At 39.5% G+C, this 20150-nt stretch overlaps 1 protein-coding gene across 5 annotated transcripts in view; it reads right to left on the bottom strand.

Moving 5' to 3' along the window:
* The window catches only part of atxn3 (ataxin 3), a 42342-nt gene extending 22942 nt beyond the window's left edge, over positions 1–19400 (bottom strand). For 2 of the 5 annotated variants that reach the window (XM_059649067.1, XM_059649068.1), the window contains exons 1-6: positions 19327–19394; positions 8236–8400; positions 6672–6716; positions 4726–4811; positions 4411–4477; positions 2061–2148 (exon numbers count right to left, since the gene is read on the bottom strand). In XM_059649067.1, the coding sequence (XP_059505050.1) occupies positions 2061–2148; positions 4411–4477; positions 4726–4811; positions 6672–6716; positions 8236–8400; positions 19327–19350 (475 nt within the window). In that variant the 5' untranslated portion in view covers positions 19351–19394. Of the gene's footprint in view, positions 1–2060; positions 2149–4410; positions 4478–4725; positions 4812–6671; positions 6717–8235; positions 8401–10696; positions 10779–17135; positions 17204–19326 lie in introns of those variants that run through there. The other 3 variants (XM_059649071.1, XM_059649069.1, XM_059649070.1) reach the window with 3 other exon arrangements.
* Positions 19401–20150: the final 750 nt, after the last annotated feature.

Genomic DNA, 20150 nt, shown 5'->3' with positions numbered 1-20150 from the left:
ATTGCACGAATATGGGGAAAGAACAGCAGTGTGGGACTAACTAGCTTACTCTTCAAATGGTTAAGACCATAGACTTGACTGATCACACAGTCTCCTCTTGTCCTGTGCTATTCTATTATTTGTTGATATTAAACAACATTTACAACAAATTAGATCATCATCTCAACTGTCATGAACACAAGCCTTTCCCCAGGTTTAATTTTAATTTTGTATACTTGCTGCGGCACTAAACCTCCTAACATACTGAAATGAAAGTTAAGTACAACAACACTGGTGATCAATCTAAAATAAAAACATAATGTGCGGAGAAAGCCCAGGTCCAGCAGCATCTGAAGAGAGAGAAATAGAGTTAAGGCAGAAGCATATGTTGATCTGAAATTACTATTCTTCAGAATTGAAATGGGCTGCAAGTCATGTTTTTGTGCTGTTGACAAAGAATGAGAGGAGCGAGTGGCACAAACTATGAAGGTTGCCACAGCAAGGGACAAAGAGAGTGCTAATGGTAATAGAGGAAGACTATCAATACAAAATAGGCATTCATAGTAAATTGAATTGAATTAGCTTTATTGTCACTTACTCACAAGTATAGTGAAAAGTTTATAAGTCACCACTTATGGTGCCACTGTAGGTAGCACTAAGTAGTTTCTTGAGTAAAATTTATTAGTAGAAAATAGATCAGCTTTACTGAGAGCAAACAAACCACTGGTGAGGGGTTGTTGAGAGAAGATGTTATCAAAAAGGAGAACGGAATTCATGCACTGAAGCTGTTGAATTCAATGTTGAGTCCTGACGATTGTAAGCAGAAAATAAGGTGTTGTTTCTTAAGAGATAATGGGAACCACAGATGCTGGAGAATCCAAGATAACAAAGTGTGGAGCTGGATGAACACAGAAGGCCAAGCAGCATCTTAGGAGCACAAAAGCTGACATTTCGGGCCTAGATCCTTCATCAGAAAAATCTTTTCTGATGAAGGGTCTCGGCCTGAAACGTCAGCTTTTGTGCTCCTAAGATGCCGCTTGGCCTTCTGTGTTCATCCAGCTCCACACTTTGCTGTTTCTTAAGCTTGCATTGAGCTTCACTGGAGCATGCAGCAGGCCCAGGACAGAATTGTTAGCATATTTTGGGACTATTATTCTGCTATCGTGTCCCTCACCATCTGTTCCAACTGCTCCATCTCCCCCTTTGTCAACAGCATAAAAACCTTAACTGTCCATTCAGCTTCAGTGAAAAAGGCATTATACCAGACTTGAAACAGTAATCCAGACATGCTGAGTTTCTCCAGCACTTTCTGTTTTTACTCACAAATTAACTAACCGGTTCACAGCAAGCAGCTCCAATATTTTGGAATGACAGCTAAATGGCCAAGTTTGATCAAAATAAATTAGCATCATGATTGAACACAGATAAAAATTTGAAAAATCACATCCATGGCTTGACTTTAAAAAGTTCTGATTAATCTCAAATTAGTCATGATTTCCTTCAAAACAACTGAACAACTCATTCAGATCTTCACCTTCAAAAGCTCTTATTCAAAATGTTTTGTTACTGAAGCATGTTTCTACATGTTTATTTTTATGTCCAAGTTCCTCCCCAGTTCATTTCTGAAGGAGCTAACTCCTTGCTGAGTTATGGCTCCATAGCTTCAAGTCACTTCAGTTTCTTGCTTGACTGACCAGTCTCCATACACAAGTGTAAATGGCAAGTATGAGCAAGCCATTTGACCACAAAGATTGTTACATTTAGTAGAGATAAAATTATTAATTAAACTTGAACAGCTCCTTTCCTACAATTTAAGATATCCTATTTCTGAGTACAAAAGCATTTATTCGGTACATACATGTCCTAAAATAAAAACTTCTGTTTTTACTATGAAGGTGATCTATGAGTGACCAAAAATGTACAAGAACTTTGGATCAACACCCAGAGACTTTATTGAGATATTGTCTCTCAAGTTGCACCTCAAAATAATAGAAATATTGTTTCCTTGTTTACTTTATTTTAGGTTTAACATACTTATATTAATAATGAGCTAAGTTGTTGGGATATTGAACAAAGGATACCTTCTTGTTGTAACTGTGCCAAGAAGAGGGCAAGGTAAGTGTCGGAGATCAACTCTGGTCCCGTCAATAAAGAATTTAGGTTAAACCACTGCCCAGAAAAGAAAGCACAAGTTATTCATTACATCTATGAAATTTTCAAAGCAAATTCTCATTCTGTGCTGTAACATTGTGTTAACTTTTAAATCAACTTACTTTCACATAAATTCATTTCGTTTTGCATTCTTTATCCCATACCAGAAAATGAGCAATAGTGTCACCTAGTGGTCAAGGTCTGGTTAAACAGCTTGATGCTATGATTTCCATAACAATGTCAGAAATTGCTGGAAAAACTCAGCAGGTCTGGCAGCATCTGTGCAGAGAAAGCAGAGTTAACGCTTCCAGTGACTCTTCTCTCCACAGAAGCTGCCAGACCTACTAAGTTTTTCCAGCAATTTCTGTTCTTGTTTCTGATTTCTAGCATCTGTCATACACTGGTTTTTTTGTTTAGCCAATATCTTTGTGGTTTGTAAGCTAAGGGCAACAAAGAACATTCATAGCTATCAAAGCTGAGATTGGTTAACTCAACAATGGGAAACTGAGCCTGAAATGTTCCTGATTTGAATAGCTTAATATTCCAAAATGCAGTAAGTTTATCAACCGAAATTGTAGATGCTGCAAATTTGATTTTGTCCAAAATAATCACACAGATTCTTTTAAATGGCAATTTCATCAACATATACATGCAGCCCTTCATAGGTATTAGGAATGAGAGTAGGCAATTCAGACAAATATATTGTCATTATAATCATGGTGTAAAGTTTGACTTTCTTGCATTTAATAACTTGTACTGATAAAGTACTGTGAACAGAGAAAGACATATTTTGCTGCATCACAGAAACGTCATTGAAAAGTATAAATAATACTCTAAAAGAAGAAATGCAGAGCCTGACCAAAACGGTCAAAAATCAAAGTTGAAAAAGAGTTTTAAAATAGATTTAGGGAGAGGTCACAAGGTTTAGGTAGTTGTGGGTCGAGTTCGTTATCTCCATAATCATGAAGAGAGGTAATAGACATTAAGCATGAAGAAAGCGGATGAATGTATGGTTGCTGGACCTGAGGGAATTGAGTGTGCATGAGAGGGAGAATGTAAGCATGTGCAAACAGTTAAATGAGGCTGAGAGAATGAATTGAAGCATGGCATAACTGGGAGGTCAATAGAGCCATAGGTAATTGGTGAGCAAAACTTGGAATGGGATAGGATGCAGACTGCAAATCTTTGGATCAGCCACAGCTCACAATGGTTGTAAGATAGGATAGGTGGTCATTCAGGATAAGTGGCTGATTGGTGGTGGTAAATACGGACAGCCAAAGATAGTGGTGTGGTAGCTGAAATCAATTTGTTGGAGAGGCTGTGGAGCTGGAGATTCAGCCTAATCAGACAAGCTCCAAAACTTCAAATAGTTTGTTTCAAACTACAACAACGGCCTGGGAGGGAAAGTCATTGTCAGTGCTGGAAAGTTTGTGCTGAGGACCCAAAGTAGTACCTTTGGTTGCTTAGCTGGAGGAAACTGCAGCTCAAATGAGATCAAAGTCTGACAGATTTGATTTCATTGAGACAGTGGAGGAGCTGAAACAAGTATTGGAAAATCACAGCTGCATGTCATCAACATGGAATCAACTCACACCAGAAGATGGCGCTGCAACGAGACAGCAGACAGAACAGGAAGAGGACACAGCTGAAGATTGATGGTTCTAGAGTACACAGATCCTAATGTCTGGAAGAAAAGTAATTGCTGGCGATTATCTGGCTACAATCACATAGGTATTATGAAGGGAAGCAAATAATAGCAGCGCCACTAAATTGGACTACCAAGAGAATTTGAAGATGATAAAGTGGTCAACTGTGTAAAAGGCTTCAGAGAAACTAAGCAGGGATAAGGCACGGTGACAGAGAATATGATTGTGGCTTTGGTTAGGGCCATTCTGATGCTTCCATGCTGGAAGGAAACTTGATTAAGGGAGGGAAAGGCATGACCTACTGAACCATAAAACTAATGCAAATGTGTAACAATATTTTTAAAAATATCTTGAAAAGGCATCCAAGTCTGTTGGTACTTCTTTTTCTTTCCAAGTGAAGCTATGTTTTAAAGAAGTAGGAAGAAAAGTAATGAGTTCCTGCAACAGAAAGAAAATGTAACTGTAGGTCTGTACAGCAAATCCAACAAATCTTAAAAAAAAGTTAAACAAAGAGGTAAAACAATCAGGGAAAATATTGGAAAGGTTTTTCAAATTGAATACTGTAATTCTTCTGATATTAGGAGATGAAATTCAAAATTCCATAGCAGCTCTTTAATGTTAAAGAGTTAACTACCTGCTTTCCTATTTTTCGTACTGTAAACCAATGTTCTTTGTAGTTGCAAATAAATGCTCTTTCAATTCTGTGGAAACAACAAACACGTAGATAGACCTTACACTGTTCCACAAGGAATTTGTTAAAAGAATCAACTTTTCTTTAAAAAATGCCTATCTTCCAAATAAAATGTCTATTATATAATTGTAACTGTTTAAAGAGCATAGATTGAGAAACTGAATCCAAAATCTGAAAACAAAAACTGAGATCTGCAATTAAAACGAACTTAAATTACTGAAAACACGCTGTATTTACGTATACTTTAATGTGGCTTACACTGGATCAATCCTTAATCGTTGATATTCTGGACTGTTGAAGAGGGTAATCTCTAAACCCCATACACTCAAGGCAGTACTAATCACCTGCAGAAATAAAATTGCTTTGAAAGCTCTTTGGATACATGCAATACAATCTTGGAGATTTACAATACAATAGGAATCATTTAAAAATTAACTTGAAAAGTGACTTATTTTGACACATGTAAATATCTGTGCACTAAACTGTAAGATACGCTTCAACAAGCGGCTATTGCTTTCATTTTCCTGGAGCCCACAGGATTGATCCCTCCCTCCTCCATCTACTCTCGGGACTATGATTATCCATCTGCAGTATTTGCAGTTTTTTTTTCACAGTATAAAGAAATATAATGAAATTGATTGTTTCTTAAATCATATATCCCCTGATATCCTTTTTATAAATCTCAGTCTTGATAGTTTTCAATTGACACAACATACACAGACATTGATTGGCAAGTGTTTGGTGGTAGTGGTGGGGTTGGGGATGTGGTGAAAGAAAGGGAGAGTGCATGAGAATGAGAAAACTATTGGGTTCCTTTCTCCCATGAGAAAAACTACTTTTTGATTTCACAGAATGCTGCAGCTTTTTTCTCTACATTCCATGTCTGTATGAACCTGTTGATTTATTTGACCATTTTAGGGTGAACTTTAAAACAAGTAAAATATACCCTCTTCCCTTTGTCAATTAAATCTTTTCATCCTTATTGATCAGAAGAATATTGCATGTTGAAATCTTAGTGTGTCCAATTAAAAGAGGACTTGGAGAAGTTGCACAAGAGGGTGACCAGGAGGATAGCAAACTATTGACGGCCACTGACGCTATTGCTTCTCTATGGTTTGACCTGTACCTTTATCAATAAAGCTCGGAAAAGATGATAAAAAATATCTTTGTTCATTTGTTTCCCTTAGACATCTACCATTCTTACAATCAAATATATACTAGCTCTAATGTGAGGGTACTACAAATGTTAATACATCGTGTTGTGTGAATATTAAAAGTACTTCATTGCCAGATGAAATACAGGTTAGATTGTTGAGCAGGATAAGCATAAAAATGAACAAATGAAATTTATTCAGCCTGCATAATTTTGCCTCGTGGAACAAGTTTTGTTTCCTTTGTAGGAAAAAATAAAATACAAACACACAATAACTAACAAATTAAGCACTGGCTACAAAGTATTCTTACGATCATGTGTGGATATAGCCAAGGCTTGGGTAATTCCATCCAACCAAAAGAAGGATGTAACAGTACATTTGAGAGCAACGCATTTTCAGTGATGAATTAGTATTGTGGGTAATGAAGGACATAGCTGGAGCTACAAAAATGCTGTTATTTCATCAAAGTCTTTAATTCTTGCCACCTCTCGGAACATGTACATTTTCTTGACTCCTTTACCAGTTAAAACTATTAACTTATCAAGTCAGCCATGAAAAACCACGGCAGTTACTTCATGCTTATTATAAACTGAAACAGTGCCATTGCCCATACTCCAAATTTTGCTTGTATAATCCTATTCCTACCCCTTTAAGTGCCTTGATGACCATACCAGCTTTAGAATCGCTACATGCTTTTTAACATTTAAATAGTACGGAAGAAATAACTAGGGCCAGTAATCCCATTACTGCACATTTTTTCTGCATTAAGATGGGGCATGCTGCTGCTGTAGAGATGAAATGGTAGCTGCAGAACAGACTGAGAAACTACTTGAAGAAACTGCTTCAGAAAACCAAATTGGAAGTTAAAATGAGAAGTAAAAAGCAAAGTATCAAAGGAAAAAGAGCAATTCAAACTATCCAAATTAAGTTCAACTTGTTGATCCTGTGCACAATGATCTTTAAAAAAATCTTACTTTTTAATTGCAACAGGAAAAAAGTTTCTATTTAAAAATTTAGCATGATTTATAGGTTTAAAAATCAAACACTTACTTGAATAGAAAAGAATCCACTATCATCCATGTTCCCTGAAGGTTGCTGTGTTGAGGAAAAAAAAGTCAAGATGGGATAATGCAAATGCTCATGGTTCACAGACTAACGCCAAAACTGCTTGTTGTTGATTGGCAGACAAAGCGTGCAAATATCTGCATAATTTCAGCAAGCAGTGCCTCAGCTGGATTAATATTTCCCTATAACAAGAATATTATTACAGTTATAACGTTGCTCCTGACATCAGCAAAAATTACCCTCATGATTTTAAATGGCAGATGAGGCCTGGTTTAGCAACTTACATTAAATCCTATCACTCAAAGAGATTAATGGCGATTGGTAGAATAATTAGAGGAGACATTAGAAAAACATTTTCATCCAGACGATGACATGTCTCTGGAACATGCTGCCCAGTTTGAAAATTGAGACAGAAACACTTAACGAACTTAAAAGGAACCTGAAGCACAGTAACCTTCAAGGTTATGGACGAGATGCTGGAAAATGGGATTAGAAGGCGCAGCTAGTTTACTCAGTCGGTACAGACATGATGGTCTGAATCGTCTCTTTGTGTGCTGTAACTTTTCTACGGTTCTATGATCGCACTTCCTCAGTATTGTACTCAAGTATCAGGCTTCATTATGTGCTCAGGCCTCCTGAGCAGGGCTTGAATTCACAACAGTTTGACTCAGAGCTGAGAGTACTACTACTGTATTATACAGCCATAGAGATGTATGGAACAGAAACAGACCCTTCCGACCAACTCATCCATGCTGACCAGATATCGCAAATTAATCTACTCCCACTTGCCAGCATGTAGCCCATATGCTTCTAAACCCTTCCTATTCATACATTCATTCAGATACTTTTTATATGTTGTAATTGTATCTGCGTCAACTACTTCCTGTGGCAGTTCATTCCATAAACATACCACCCTTTGCATAATCTTTCCCTTCCCACCTTAAAGCTATGACCTCTAGGCTTGGACTCCCCCACCGCAGGGAAGAGAGACTTTGGGAAAAGAAACTTTGTCTATTTACCCCATCCATGCCCCTTGTGATTTTATAAACCTCTGACGCTCCAGGGAAATTGGCCCCTGACCCCTCTCCATATAACTCAAACTCTCCAACCCAGGCAACATCCTTGTAATTCCTTTATAAACCCTTTCAAGTTTCACAACATCCTTCCAATAGCAGGGAGACCTAACCAATGTCCTGTACACTGCAACATGCCCTCCCGACTCCTATATTCAATGCACTGACCAATAAAGGCAAGCATACCAAACCCCTTCTTTGCTATTCTCTTATGAAATGAAAACTGAAAGTATTGGAACAACTCAGCAGGTCCGGCAGCAACTGTGAAGAGAAACAAATTTGAAAGCTTGTACCCAAAAAAGTCTGAAGAGGCGTCATAATGGTTTTGAAACATTCACATTGTTTTCTCTTCATGGATGACTCCCAGACCTGCTGAGTTTCTCCAGCACTTTCTGCTTTTATTACTGAGTAATGACAACTGGCTTATGTAAAGTAGCATCACTGAAAACTGATGTTAAGTTAGCTTGCACTTTCACCTGTAAAAATATTCTGTATTCTTCTGTGGCAGTTCCTCCCTCTGCCATTCTTTCTCGCTCTTCTTCATCCAACTGTTGTGCAATTGTAGAGAGGTCTATAGGGCTGAAGTACTCTCCCTGCAACAAATTGTTGAGGCAATGCTGAGCGCAGAGGGATCCTTCTTGCTGTGGAATCAAGCAGAGTAAAATTCATCAATCCCTCATATGAACCACAGAGTCAGATCTCCTTCACTATTGTGTACTTCTGCCAAGCTTGCACCAAACTACTCAATTCTTTCATGATTAAGAAACTAATCTTTTTTTAAAAAATCACATTTTGAAATGAAAACTAAAAATGCACGCTGTGATTTATGTTTCTTATCTATAGGGGCTCATGCACAAAGTATCTTGAATAGCAAACTTCGGGGTAAACAATGACTTATTAGAGATACTATTGTGCGCCAGAAATGCTATAGGATCCTAACATCATAAACTCAATCAGCAGAGGGATTTTATCATCATGAGTTCAATCAGGATATTGGTAATGCTGCTATACTAATATTCTAGAGGCCCAGGCCAATACTCAAGTGAAACAAGTTTGAATTCCATCAAATCAGTTGGTGTAATTAAATTTTTTTAATGAATAAACAAATCTGGAATACAAGGTAGTCTTAATGATAATGATCATGAAGCTACTGAATTTATATAAGTTAGCATCTTTAACCAGGCTGGTGTAAATGTGATCCCAAACTCACAACACTGCGGCTGATTCTTACTTGCCTCTTGAACTGGCCAAGCAAGCCATGCAGTAGTGTGACAGAAGAGAAAAATACTGGATTAACTGCCTAGCATTGGAAATGACAAACACACATCTTAGTTAATTGTTCCTGCAAATCAATTGTCACTAATATCTAGGGATTGTTCCAAAAATTGGGAAAGCCATCCAAACCACCGGACAAGTGAAAGCCCACTGTAGTCAAATGCATTTAAACATGTTGTGCAGTTAATCTCCTAGACACCATTGTCCCAAGGTTGGCCTATCCCTCGGCAAACTAGGTGTACCACTGTACCATTACTATAAAGTCAGGGGATTAAACCTAGTTCACTTAAGAAAGCAGGAGGGCATGTCAGGAGCAGCACTGGAGGAGAAGCCCTACAAATAACCCCATCCTTAATATTGGAGGAGCCCAGTACATTAGTGCAAAAGTTAAAGCTGAAACATTTGGAACAATCGTCAGCCAGAAGTGCAGAGTGGGTAATCCATCTTTGCCTACTCTGGAGGTCCCCAACATAACAGTTGCCAGTTTCCAGTCAATTCATGATATCACATGATATTAAGAAACAAATGGGGGCACTGGATGCTAAAAAGGCTGTGGGTCCTGACAACATTCTGGCAATAGTATTGAATACTTGCCATGCCTCCAGCCAAGCTATTCCAGTACAGCTACTGCCATCTGTGAAAAAAATCCTGGCATGTCCGTCCGGTATACAAAAAGTAAGACATATCTAACCCAGTCAATTACCACTCCCTCAGTCTAATTTCAATCATAGTTAATTGTTCCTGCAAATCAATTGTCACTAATATCTAGGGATTGTTCCAAAAATTGGGAAAGCCATCCAAACCACCGGACAAGTGAAAGCCCACTGTAGTCAAATGCATTTAAACATGTTGTGCAGTTAATCTCCTAGACACCATTGTCCCAAGGTTGGCCTATCCCTCGGCAAACTAGGTGTACCACTGTACCATTACTATAAAGTCAGGGGATTAAACCTAGTTCACTTAAGAAAGCAGGAGGGCATGTCAGGAGCAGCACTGGAGGAGAAGCCCTACAAATAACCCCATCCTTAATATTGGAGGAGCCCAGTACATTAGTGCAAAAGTTAAAGCTGAAACATTTGGAACAATCGTCAGCCAGAAGTGCAGAGTGGGTAATCCATCTTTGCCTACTCTGGAGGTCCCCAACATAACAGTTGCCAGTTTCCAGTCAATTCATGATATCACATGATATTAAGAAACAAATGGGGGCACTGGATGCTAAAAAGGCTGTGGGTCCTGACAACATTCTGGCAATAGTATTGAATACTTGCCATGCCTCCAGCCAAGCTATTCCAGTACAGCTACTGCCATCTGTGAAAAAAATCCTGGCATGTCCGTCCGGTATACAAAAAGTAAGACATATCTAACCCAGTCAATTACCAATCCCTCAGTCTAATTTCAATCATTAGTAAAGTGATGGAAGGTGTCATCAGCAGGGTTATCAAACAGGATTTGCTTAGTAATAACCGGCTCATTAACACTCAGTTTGAATCTACCGAATCTAGTCAGCACATGACCTCATTGCAGCTTCAGTTCAAACATGATCAGAGCAGCCAAATTGCAGCAATGAGGAGATGAGTGTCCTTGACATCAAGGTCAAATTTATCTGAGTGTGGTGTAAAGGAGCCCAAGCAAAACTGTAGTCAGTGGAATCTCTGCACTCACCTCAGCTCCACCTCCCCTCAACTCTGCAAGTGTGTCAGAGGCCTGAACATCTTCAGCTACTTCATCAAAGACCTTTCTTCCACTATAAGGTTAGAAATAGGGATGTTTGCTAATGATTGTAAAATGTTCAGAACCATTTGCAACCCCTCAGATACTGAAACAGCTTATGATCTTAATGCAGCAATCTAGACAATGGCCAGGTTTAGGCTGATTAGTGTGCTATACAGTCCAAGCTGCACAGCTCTATGACTCTAGTGTCAAAGAACATTTATGCCATACAAGTGCTAGGCAATGATCATCTCCAACAAAAGAGTATCTAACCATCACCCTTGACATGAAACAGTATTACCATCAGCGAATCCCTGATAATCAACATCATAGGGCTTATCACTTACCAGAAACTGTACAGGACTAACAAAATAAATACAGTGGCTTCTGAGGTCAAAGGCTAGGTTTTAGCAAGTAACTCTTTTCCTGATTTCCTGAAGCTTGTTTGCCATCAACAAGATGGAAGTCAGGAATGTGATGGAATACTCTCCACTTGCCTAGATGAGTGCAACTCCAACAATACTCAAGAAGCTTGACACCATCCAGGACAAAATTGCCTGCATGATTGGCACCACATCCACATTCTGTCGATGCAGTAGCAGCGGTGTGTTCGACCTACAAAATGCACTATAGAAATTCACTAAGCTTTCACAGACAGCACCTTTCAAAACCACTACCATCGAGATGAATGGTCTCCAACTTTTTAAGCAAATAATCACTTGTTACATTTAAGTGCAATCGAAGAGAACACCCAAGAAAATATAAAAGACAGTTGCTTTTATTGCTGTAAAAATCTAAAATTAAGAATATTCAATTATTCATTTTGTCCTGTGCTGACCAAGTCTCAATATACCAACCGTGACTGCACATTACCTTCCATTGAAGTCTGGGTTGTAGTTTGAGACTGCAAATCATATGCAACGCATCAAATGTTTGGCAGTTGTGATGCTTATCTTAATTTTGGAGAATGCTGTCTCACAGAGGTATATGGAATCAAAGTAAGCTTTTGCTTTAAAAGGACAAGATGACAAACGTCGGTATTTTTCCATGATTTTGAGTTGCCAGAAATCCCTTTTCTGACTTTCAACTCAAGATCATTTTGCATAGTAATGATCTCCATATCAACTCCACTGCCTTGTAAATCAAATTCCTGGTGGAATCTGGTAGCCAATCCACTAATGTCTATTTGAAGGGAAAGACTCACAGCAAACACAATGACCTGCTCCATCACACTAAATTCCTGAAATTCCCTGCTAACTTCCTCAGGTGTGCATTGAAGTTGTTTGGATGGAACCATTTTTCTTTGTCTTTTATTTTTTCCTTAGTATTTTCTCTAGATTCCGGAAGTGTTGCAGTGTTTTGTTTTTTAATTGGGAAGACAACAGACCCAGTTTCACTTTGAGCCATTCACAGCACTGATCATATGAGTATGTCTCAGCCCTTTTCTTACAGTTTACAGTTCAGCTCATTCATTTTTCACATTATATCAATGCCGAAGACAATCAACTATGCATTATCTGATAGCTTACTGTATACTTCTGTTCTTCATTTAAATAATAACTTTAGACATCAGATTTAAAAAAAAAACCTCTGTAGAACTTCCCTTGACTTAAACACCTCAATTCAGCATGGAGGCTTAGTTCACTGTAGGCAGCATCAAATTTGCTGAATAAGGATTTAAGCAAGTAGTGCTGAAGGATTCTTGCTTGAATCAAGTTTACAAACTTAACAACTGCCATTACATGAGAAATGTCCATAACTTGGCTAGCCTTTGCTTGCTGGTGGATTATACGGCAGTAATTGACAATGACAAAATGAGGATCATATCTGAAAAATGCAACAAAACCTGCATTTGTATCAAGCATGGCTGGTGCACCATTAGCTGCAATGGAAGTCAATTTCTTGATTGCAATGTTTTTCTCAAGCACGTAGCCTTTCAATTGATTGCAGATATCCTCATCCTTTATTATCTTTAATGTGCAAAAGGTGAGCGGATTCTCTTTAATTACAATGTCCTTAAAAACCACACCCACAAAACCAATCAGCGGGGCTGTGTTGGGATGACGGATTCATCAAACTGCAACAAGATGAGTTCATATTCCATCAGTTCTTACTCTACTTGATGAAAGACATCTTCGGACAAAGATTCCACTTGTCTTGCTACTGTGAAAGCACCAAAAGACATGCTCCAGACTGCCATCATTACTTAATTTTAATAGTCTTTGAACAAACAGTCAATGGTCATGGTCATTGCTTCTTTAGTAACTAGCCATCCGTGAATGATTTCTTATGTTTTGCCAGAAGATGGCAAAGGTGAAATAGAACAGTGTTCTGCACGGGTCTTACCTTTTGCTGGTTTTGAAAAATATTACAGTCAAACTTTTAAAGTGGGCTTCAACTGTCACCTTTGTCAAAAGCATTCCATTCAAGGCAGACCTATCATAGAATTTACTGTGTATTACTGGATAATGTTGATCCAAATTTTCCTTATTATTTGACAATATACTCTAGTAATGTACAAAGCAAATGCTCTCACCTTTTACCGTTGTTAACAAATTCATTTTCCCATTTCACATGCAAGTTGCAAATTTTAAGAAAAGAATCTGGGCTGTGTTGATAATGTCGATGGATTCGTCGAACTGCAGTGACAAAAGTATTCATGGTCCTTCAGGTTCCATAGAAGTTATTCATTCATGATTATTGCTTCACCCTGTAGTTCGCGTCCTCATTCTACTGCTGGTTATGCTGCAGGTCGGCATCTGGAACATCGAGAACACTTCTGGGTGCTTTCAAGTGTAGAAACACGAAGATCACCTCTATGGTTGTGATTTATTGCCAGGGTACCTGGTCAGGGCAACTAGGGATGGGCAGTAATTTTGGTGCAGCCAGTGATGCCTATGTTCCATGAATAATGAAAAAAGGCGGTTCAGCTATATGCAGGAGAGAAGAAGTGGACCTTGTAGTCCCCAACATTGAGATCAGAGCACATGATGTTTCTTGATATCAGGTTACACCTCCAGCTGATTACCACTAACACTGCCTCTTAAAGCCCTCCATTAACTTATGAATTGTACATCCGTGTTGAACAGCACTTGGAAGAAACGTTGAGGGTAACAAGGTAACAGAGCATAGTCTGAATGGGAAACTCCAATGTCCATTGCCAACAGTAGCTCAATATCATGCGTCAAATATCGGCCAGACTAGGCCTGAATCTTAAATCTTAAGAGAAAACTTACTTCACTTCCCTCTCAATAATCCACTGTCACAGATGTATCCATTTATGATAGCATTAGTACAAATGGTTACCACACAGACCCTGTGGAGACGTCTCATTTTCACATGTTGGACATCTTTCATCATATTGTGACACAGTAACATAGAAGATAGGAGCAGGCGGACGACATTTGGTGCTTTGAGCCTGCTCCACCATTCATCACATTCATCCAGCTCAATGGCCTAGTCCTGCTTTCTCCACATAACCTTTGATTCCATTCACCCCCAATGCTATATCTAGCTGCCTCTTGAATACATTCAATGTTTTCACAACAACTACTTCCTGTGGTAATGAATTCCAAAGGCTCACCACTCTTTGGGTGAAGGATTGTCTCCTCATCTCCATCGTAAACGGTCTACCCCAATCCTCAACTGTGACCCCTGGTTCTGGACACAGCCACCATCTGGAACATCCTCCCTGCATTTACCATGTTCAGTCATGTTAGAATTTTATAAGTCTCTGTGAGAATCCCCCCCTCATTCATCTGAAGTCCAGCAAAAACAATTGTAACCTCATCAATGTCTCCCCATACGTCCATCCCACCATCCCTAGATCAGCCTAGTAAACCTTTGCTGCTCTCTCTCTCTCTCTCTCTCTCACTCAGAGAGAGAGAGAGAGAGAGAGAGAGAGAGAGAGCAAGAGCATCCTTTCCAGAAAAGGAGGCCAAAACTGCACACAATATTCTAGGTGCGGCCTCACCAAAGTTAATAGCGTCTTAAAGAGGAAAAGTTCTGAACAGGTCTAGCAGCTCAAAATTCTGCATCCATGAACTGCTGTGGACCAATGACAACAGCAGAATTGCACTCAATTACAATCAGTTATCTATGGCCCAGGATATCACATACATGACCTTGGTTCAATGAGGCATTCAGGCAAGCATTCCAGAAACAGCACTGGGTATACTAAAAATAAGGTGTCAAGTTTATTAAAGCTGTAGGACAAGACTGCATGCATAAAAAATTGGAAAAGCAGCATATTATCTATAGAGTTAAGCAATCCCAAAATCAAAAGGTCAGATTAAAGCTCAGCAAGCCTGCCACATCCAATTCAGAGTGATGAAAGATAATAAAACAACTAACAGGAGGTGGAGACTCCACACATTCCCACCCTCAATGATGGGAAGGCCCATCAATTGGTACAAAGGCAAAACTGGAGTATGTGCAATCCTCTTCAACCAGAAATATTGAATGCATGATCTATCTTGGTCAACTCCTGACATCAACAGAATCACAAATGTCAATCTGCAGATAATTTGATTCGCTCCACATAATGTCAAGAATTGGCTGAAGACACTGAGTACAGTCAGGATATGGGTGCTGGCAGTATCTTAGCAGTGATACTGAAGTCAAGAAACGGGGTGGGGGCAATTTACTTAATGTCAAAACCAGCATCTGACAGAATGCGGCATCAAAAGGTAGAAGCGAAACTGAAGCCAATGGAAATCAGAAGATTAAACTCTCCACTGATTAGATACCCAATAAATAGAAAGCAAGATGGTGGCGTTTGAAGGAGATTAATCATTTTAGCCCTAGCACATTGCTGCAAGAAGTCCTCAGAGTAGTATCCTAGACTTAACCTTCTTTAGTGCTTCACTGACCTTTCCCTCCATCATAGGGACAAAAGTGAGAACATACACTGATGACTGCAGTGTCCTTATGACTTAAATACCGAACCAGTGCAGGCTGTATACAAAAAGGCATAGATGATATTCAACCATGGGCTAAGTGTTAAGTAATATTGACAAAAGGCAGGTGCCAGACAATTAGAATCTCCATCAAGAGAGAATCTAAACAGGATTTAGTTCCCTTACAATTTTCATGGTGCCTTTCCAGAGCTTAATCACATGTACCAAGGTACAGTTGCACAAGTCCAGACAGGCTTCTGTTAAGTTGCCAACTGGCTATTCATCCTGTTCGAATCTAAAATGCAATCACTGGTCACTAATCAGTATGGTCAACGTTACTCCAAAGCTATGCATGATCCTACACTGCCTGGATTTTTCTTTGAGACAAAGTGCAATTGTAGCCTGCCCAAGTCAAAAGTTATATTACACGTGTAATCTGTGCTTATGTTATACAAGCCCACATTATGCTATAATTACTTGGTACCACACTGTGTAGTTATTCACGGGGGCGAATCCACCAAGGACTTCTATTTCTGCACTTTAGAAGAGCGAGTGATTTGACTGAAGTTTATCTTTTCGGAGTTGTCTTGACAGGGTGAAGGTGAAAAAGACACTTACTCTCGTGAGAGAGCAAAACTAGAAGACACTTAAAATTATTAGTGGCCTTTTTAGAATAGAGATGAGGAGGTTATGTGACTTTGGAACTCGGCTTCAGAAGGCATAATCAATAAGTATCTTTAAGGTAGAGATTGATAGACTCTTGTTAGGTAAGGGAACAGATAGATTTTCAGGGCAAATGGCAATGTGGATTTCAACCAGAATCTATTGAACAAAGGAGCCATCTTAAAGAGTTAAATGGCCTACTGCTGCTAAGATGTATTTAACAAAGACATAAGTACGTATTGAATCTAAGGAGGCTGCTGAGTACTTTAGCATGTCAAGCCAAAGATGGAGTGGTTGTTTAAGCTATTTGCAGTAAAGTTCAAGTGTATGACAGCCCCAGGAGTAAGGTATCAGAGTTCGAGTTTAACTGGCGTGAATATTACATGAATGATGCTTGTATACTGTACCAGGAGTGATGGTTTGAGAACAGTGCCAGGAGTGTTCTGAGCAAGATATTAAAAGCAGCTTGGCTTCATTTTAATTTATAAAGGTGTTTTTGGGATTAATGGGATTCTAATGTGTTTAAAACCTTGCAATTTGTACCATAAGTAGTTTGGATTATTCTATCATTGTTTCTTTTTAATAAACTAGTTTGGTCAGTGAAACAAAATCTGGAGCATTATGTGCTCAAGTCTATGTCAGAGACCATGTTTCTAAAACCAAAACAAATAAAATTATGATCTATCAAGTCAGGTTCCTGTCTGGCATTCAAGTTATCCAGTAATAATATCAGCTGGGTTCATTACACAAAATAAAGCTAGCATGAAAAATCATTAAAAATCCATCTGGTTCACTCACATGTTTTATGACAGGAAATCTATCCTACTTACCCAGTCTGCGTATATGTTGCTCTGGATCAAAGCAATGTTGTGAACTTTTAATTGCTGCCTGGAATGACCTAACAAACCATAGAGTACAAGGGCAATTAGGGATGAGCAACAGATGCTGATCCCATGAAACAATATAGGAGAAAAGGACAGTCTAGACAGAGTAATTAACGAAAAATTTCTCATCTATTGAGTCTTTCAAAATGAGAAGGCACAGATTTAAGGTAACAGGCAAAAAACATGAGAAGCTTTTTCCTGTAGGTTGGGATCTGAAATGCACTGCTAAGAGTACAGTGGAGGCAAGTTCACTTGATATATTCAAGAAGGAAATGGGTTATTGTCTGAAAAGGAGGAACATATAGCTTACGGAGAAGATGAGTGTGTGGCAGAAGCGGAAGAATACAAGATTCTGTGAAGTACACAAATTTGCTTTTAAACATTAAGTTTGCTTCGACCCCCCTTTATTAAGTGCATTCCAACTTTGAACAAACTGCTGCCTAACATTCTCTTCAACAATCATCTAGTTCTTTTTCCAATTATCTTGTATATGTTTTGGTTTTGATCCTTTTGTCACCTCAGTTAGCTTTGAAAGGAAAAGTTTGTACATTCAATTCTGGGGGGTCTGAAAAAGTAGGAGAGAGTGTTTCCTCTTGGGGAGGAAGGGCAGAAGAGAAACAATGGGCTTCCCAGTTAAAACAGAGGTGAGGAATTTCTTCTCTAGGAGTGTCATTAATTTTTGCAGTTCTGTGTCACGTAGTACAGTTGAGACTAGGTCATTGAACATATTTCAGACTAAGTTGGACAGATTTGTGATCAAGAATGAGTTTAGTGGCTTTTGGGGAGGGGGGTGGCAAACGATCTACTTCTCGTTCTGATGCTCTTATACAGAATAAGAGAAAATAGGGTTCGCCAAATAAGTACAAGTATTAGTAAATAAATATACATGGCATTTTACAATACACACACATATGTAGCCAGCTTATCTGCTATATTGTTAGGTACAAGAGTCAGAATTATATAGGTCTTGCATAACTAGGCATAAATTGTAAAGTTTTAATGAGTTATTTACAGTATGTATGAACTAAAAGAATACAAATAAATAGCTGCATAATCAATGAAATTTACCACAATTATTATGAGTTAGTAATATCTTATGACATTTTATGTAGAATCAAGGCCTGTGCTGCCTTAAAAGATATAAAGTTATATGGTGAGAGATAATCAGATCAGGAATCAGTTGAAATTTAGTCCCCATTTGAACATTTTACATCATCTTTATTTTCATATTTTGACAATTCCAACACCCATATCTATATGGGAAATGTATGCAAGTTTGTCACATTGTAATCACAACCAACATTTCACTATATTGGGCATCAATTCTCCCTAGCCAATTCCCTATCAGAAACAGATGAACTTCCACACATTAGTCACCGAACAATGATCACCTATATTGAAGTAAAACTGTAAAAACATAACTTTACCAACTATTGTGAGTCAGCTGGTTGACAAATTGTGCTCTTGTATCATGCAGTAACAAGTGTTGCTCAATACTCAAGTGCTGCTGTCATTTTTGAGCCTCACACAAAGGTAATTAAAGGTGTATTACGAAAAACTCTCTCTTAAATGCTTTATGGGAATGATCAGAAATATTTTGGATCAGAAACAGGACATCAAAGACTGTTACAAACAACATATTTAAAACTTCAATAAACTAGGGGTGGGGGAGGAGAGGGGGAGGCAGCTCAGTTAGGGTGGAGAAGGGTTAAGGCCTCTCAGTCGGAGTGGGTGGGACAGAGGGTGAAAGCCCCTCAGTCGGAGTAGGTGGGGCAGAAGATGAAGGCCCCTCAGTCGGAGTGGGTAGGGCAGGGGGCGAAGACTCCTCAGTCGGAGGAAGGGGGGGTCAGGGAGTGAAGGCCCCTCAATCGGCAGGGGAAAAGGGTTGAAAGTACCCCCCCACTCGGGGAGAAGAATACTTCCTCCCCCGTCTACACCGTTTGGGAAGCTCACAGCTCCCCTTGTCCTACCCGACTCCATCCCCAACCTTAGGGAGGGGTGTGTGAACGTGTGTGTGTGTGCGTGTTTTTTTTCCCCCTTTGCAACACGACGTCGAACGCCACTGCGGCCGTTCCTCTCAGGGCCCGAGGAGCTCCCACCTCGACCATTTTAAACAGTAATTTCCGCATCAACTCACTTTCTCGTGAAATATCGCCTCCATGATGGACGATGAACCATCATCCTGTGCGGCGTGACTACACCCACTGGGGGCGGGGTCAAAGCGAGAACCAATCATCGGCCTGCTCATACGCATGCGTATAGAAACGCACAGTCGCCCTAGCAACGTAACACAGCGAGAGACGCGGGGGTGTCCCTGAGGCTGAGGCCCGGCTTGGACACAGCCGGCCTGGGTTTTAGATCTACACCGAGTGCAGTCACTTCTCTTCAGAAACCGACTAAAATGTCCGGAATTTTAGGAAATCAATGCCGATCCGGAGTTTCCTGTATCACAGTTGACGCCGGCCTGTTGCTGGCGGAAATGTACTATTGTCCCTCCTATTGTGCAGGACCAGACAGGAATGTTGTCGGAGATAATGGGAACTGCAGATGCTGGAGATTCCAAGATAATAAAATGTGAGGCTGGATGAACACAGCAGGCCCAGCAGCATTTCAGGGGCACAAAAGCTGACGTTTCGGGCCTAGCCCCTTCATCGGGTCTCGGCCCGAAACGTCAGCTTTTGTGCCCCTGAGATGCTGCTGGGCCTGCTGTGTTCATCCAGCTTCACATTTTATTATCTTGGATTCTACAACATCTGCAGTTCCCATTATCCCAAATAAATTGCAGATGCTGGAAATCTGAAAAACGAAACCCACAAAAACTGCTGGAATTTCTCAGCAGTTACGGCAGCACAGATTAGAAGTTGGGGAAGCATGAGAGTATAGAAATGTAATTCTTATCGTCGACATGGACAAGTTGGACCGAAGGGTCTGTTTCCGTGCGGAATACCTTGCATCTGCTGA

This window comes from Stegostoma tigrinum, chromosome 10 (genome assembly GCF_030684315.1).
Source record: "Stegostoma tigrinum isolate sSteTig4 chromosome 10, sSteTig4.hap1, whole genome shotgun sequence".
In the NCBI taxonomy this organism is placed as follows: domain Eukaryota; kingdom Metazoa; phylum Chordata; class Chondrichthyes; order Orectolobiformes; family Stegostomatidae; genus Stegostoma; species Stegostoma tigrinum.
The sequence above is the reverse complement of the archived record's forward strand: the minus strand, read 5'-3'. Positions and strand labels throughout refer to the sequence as shown.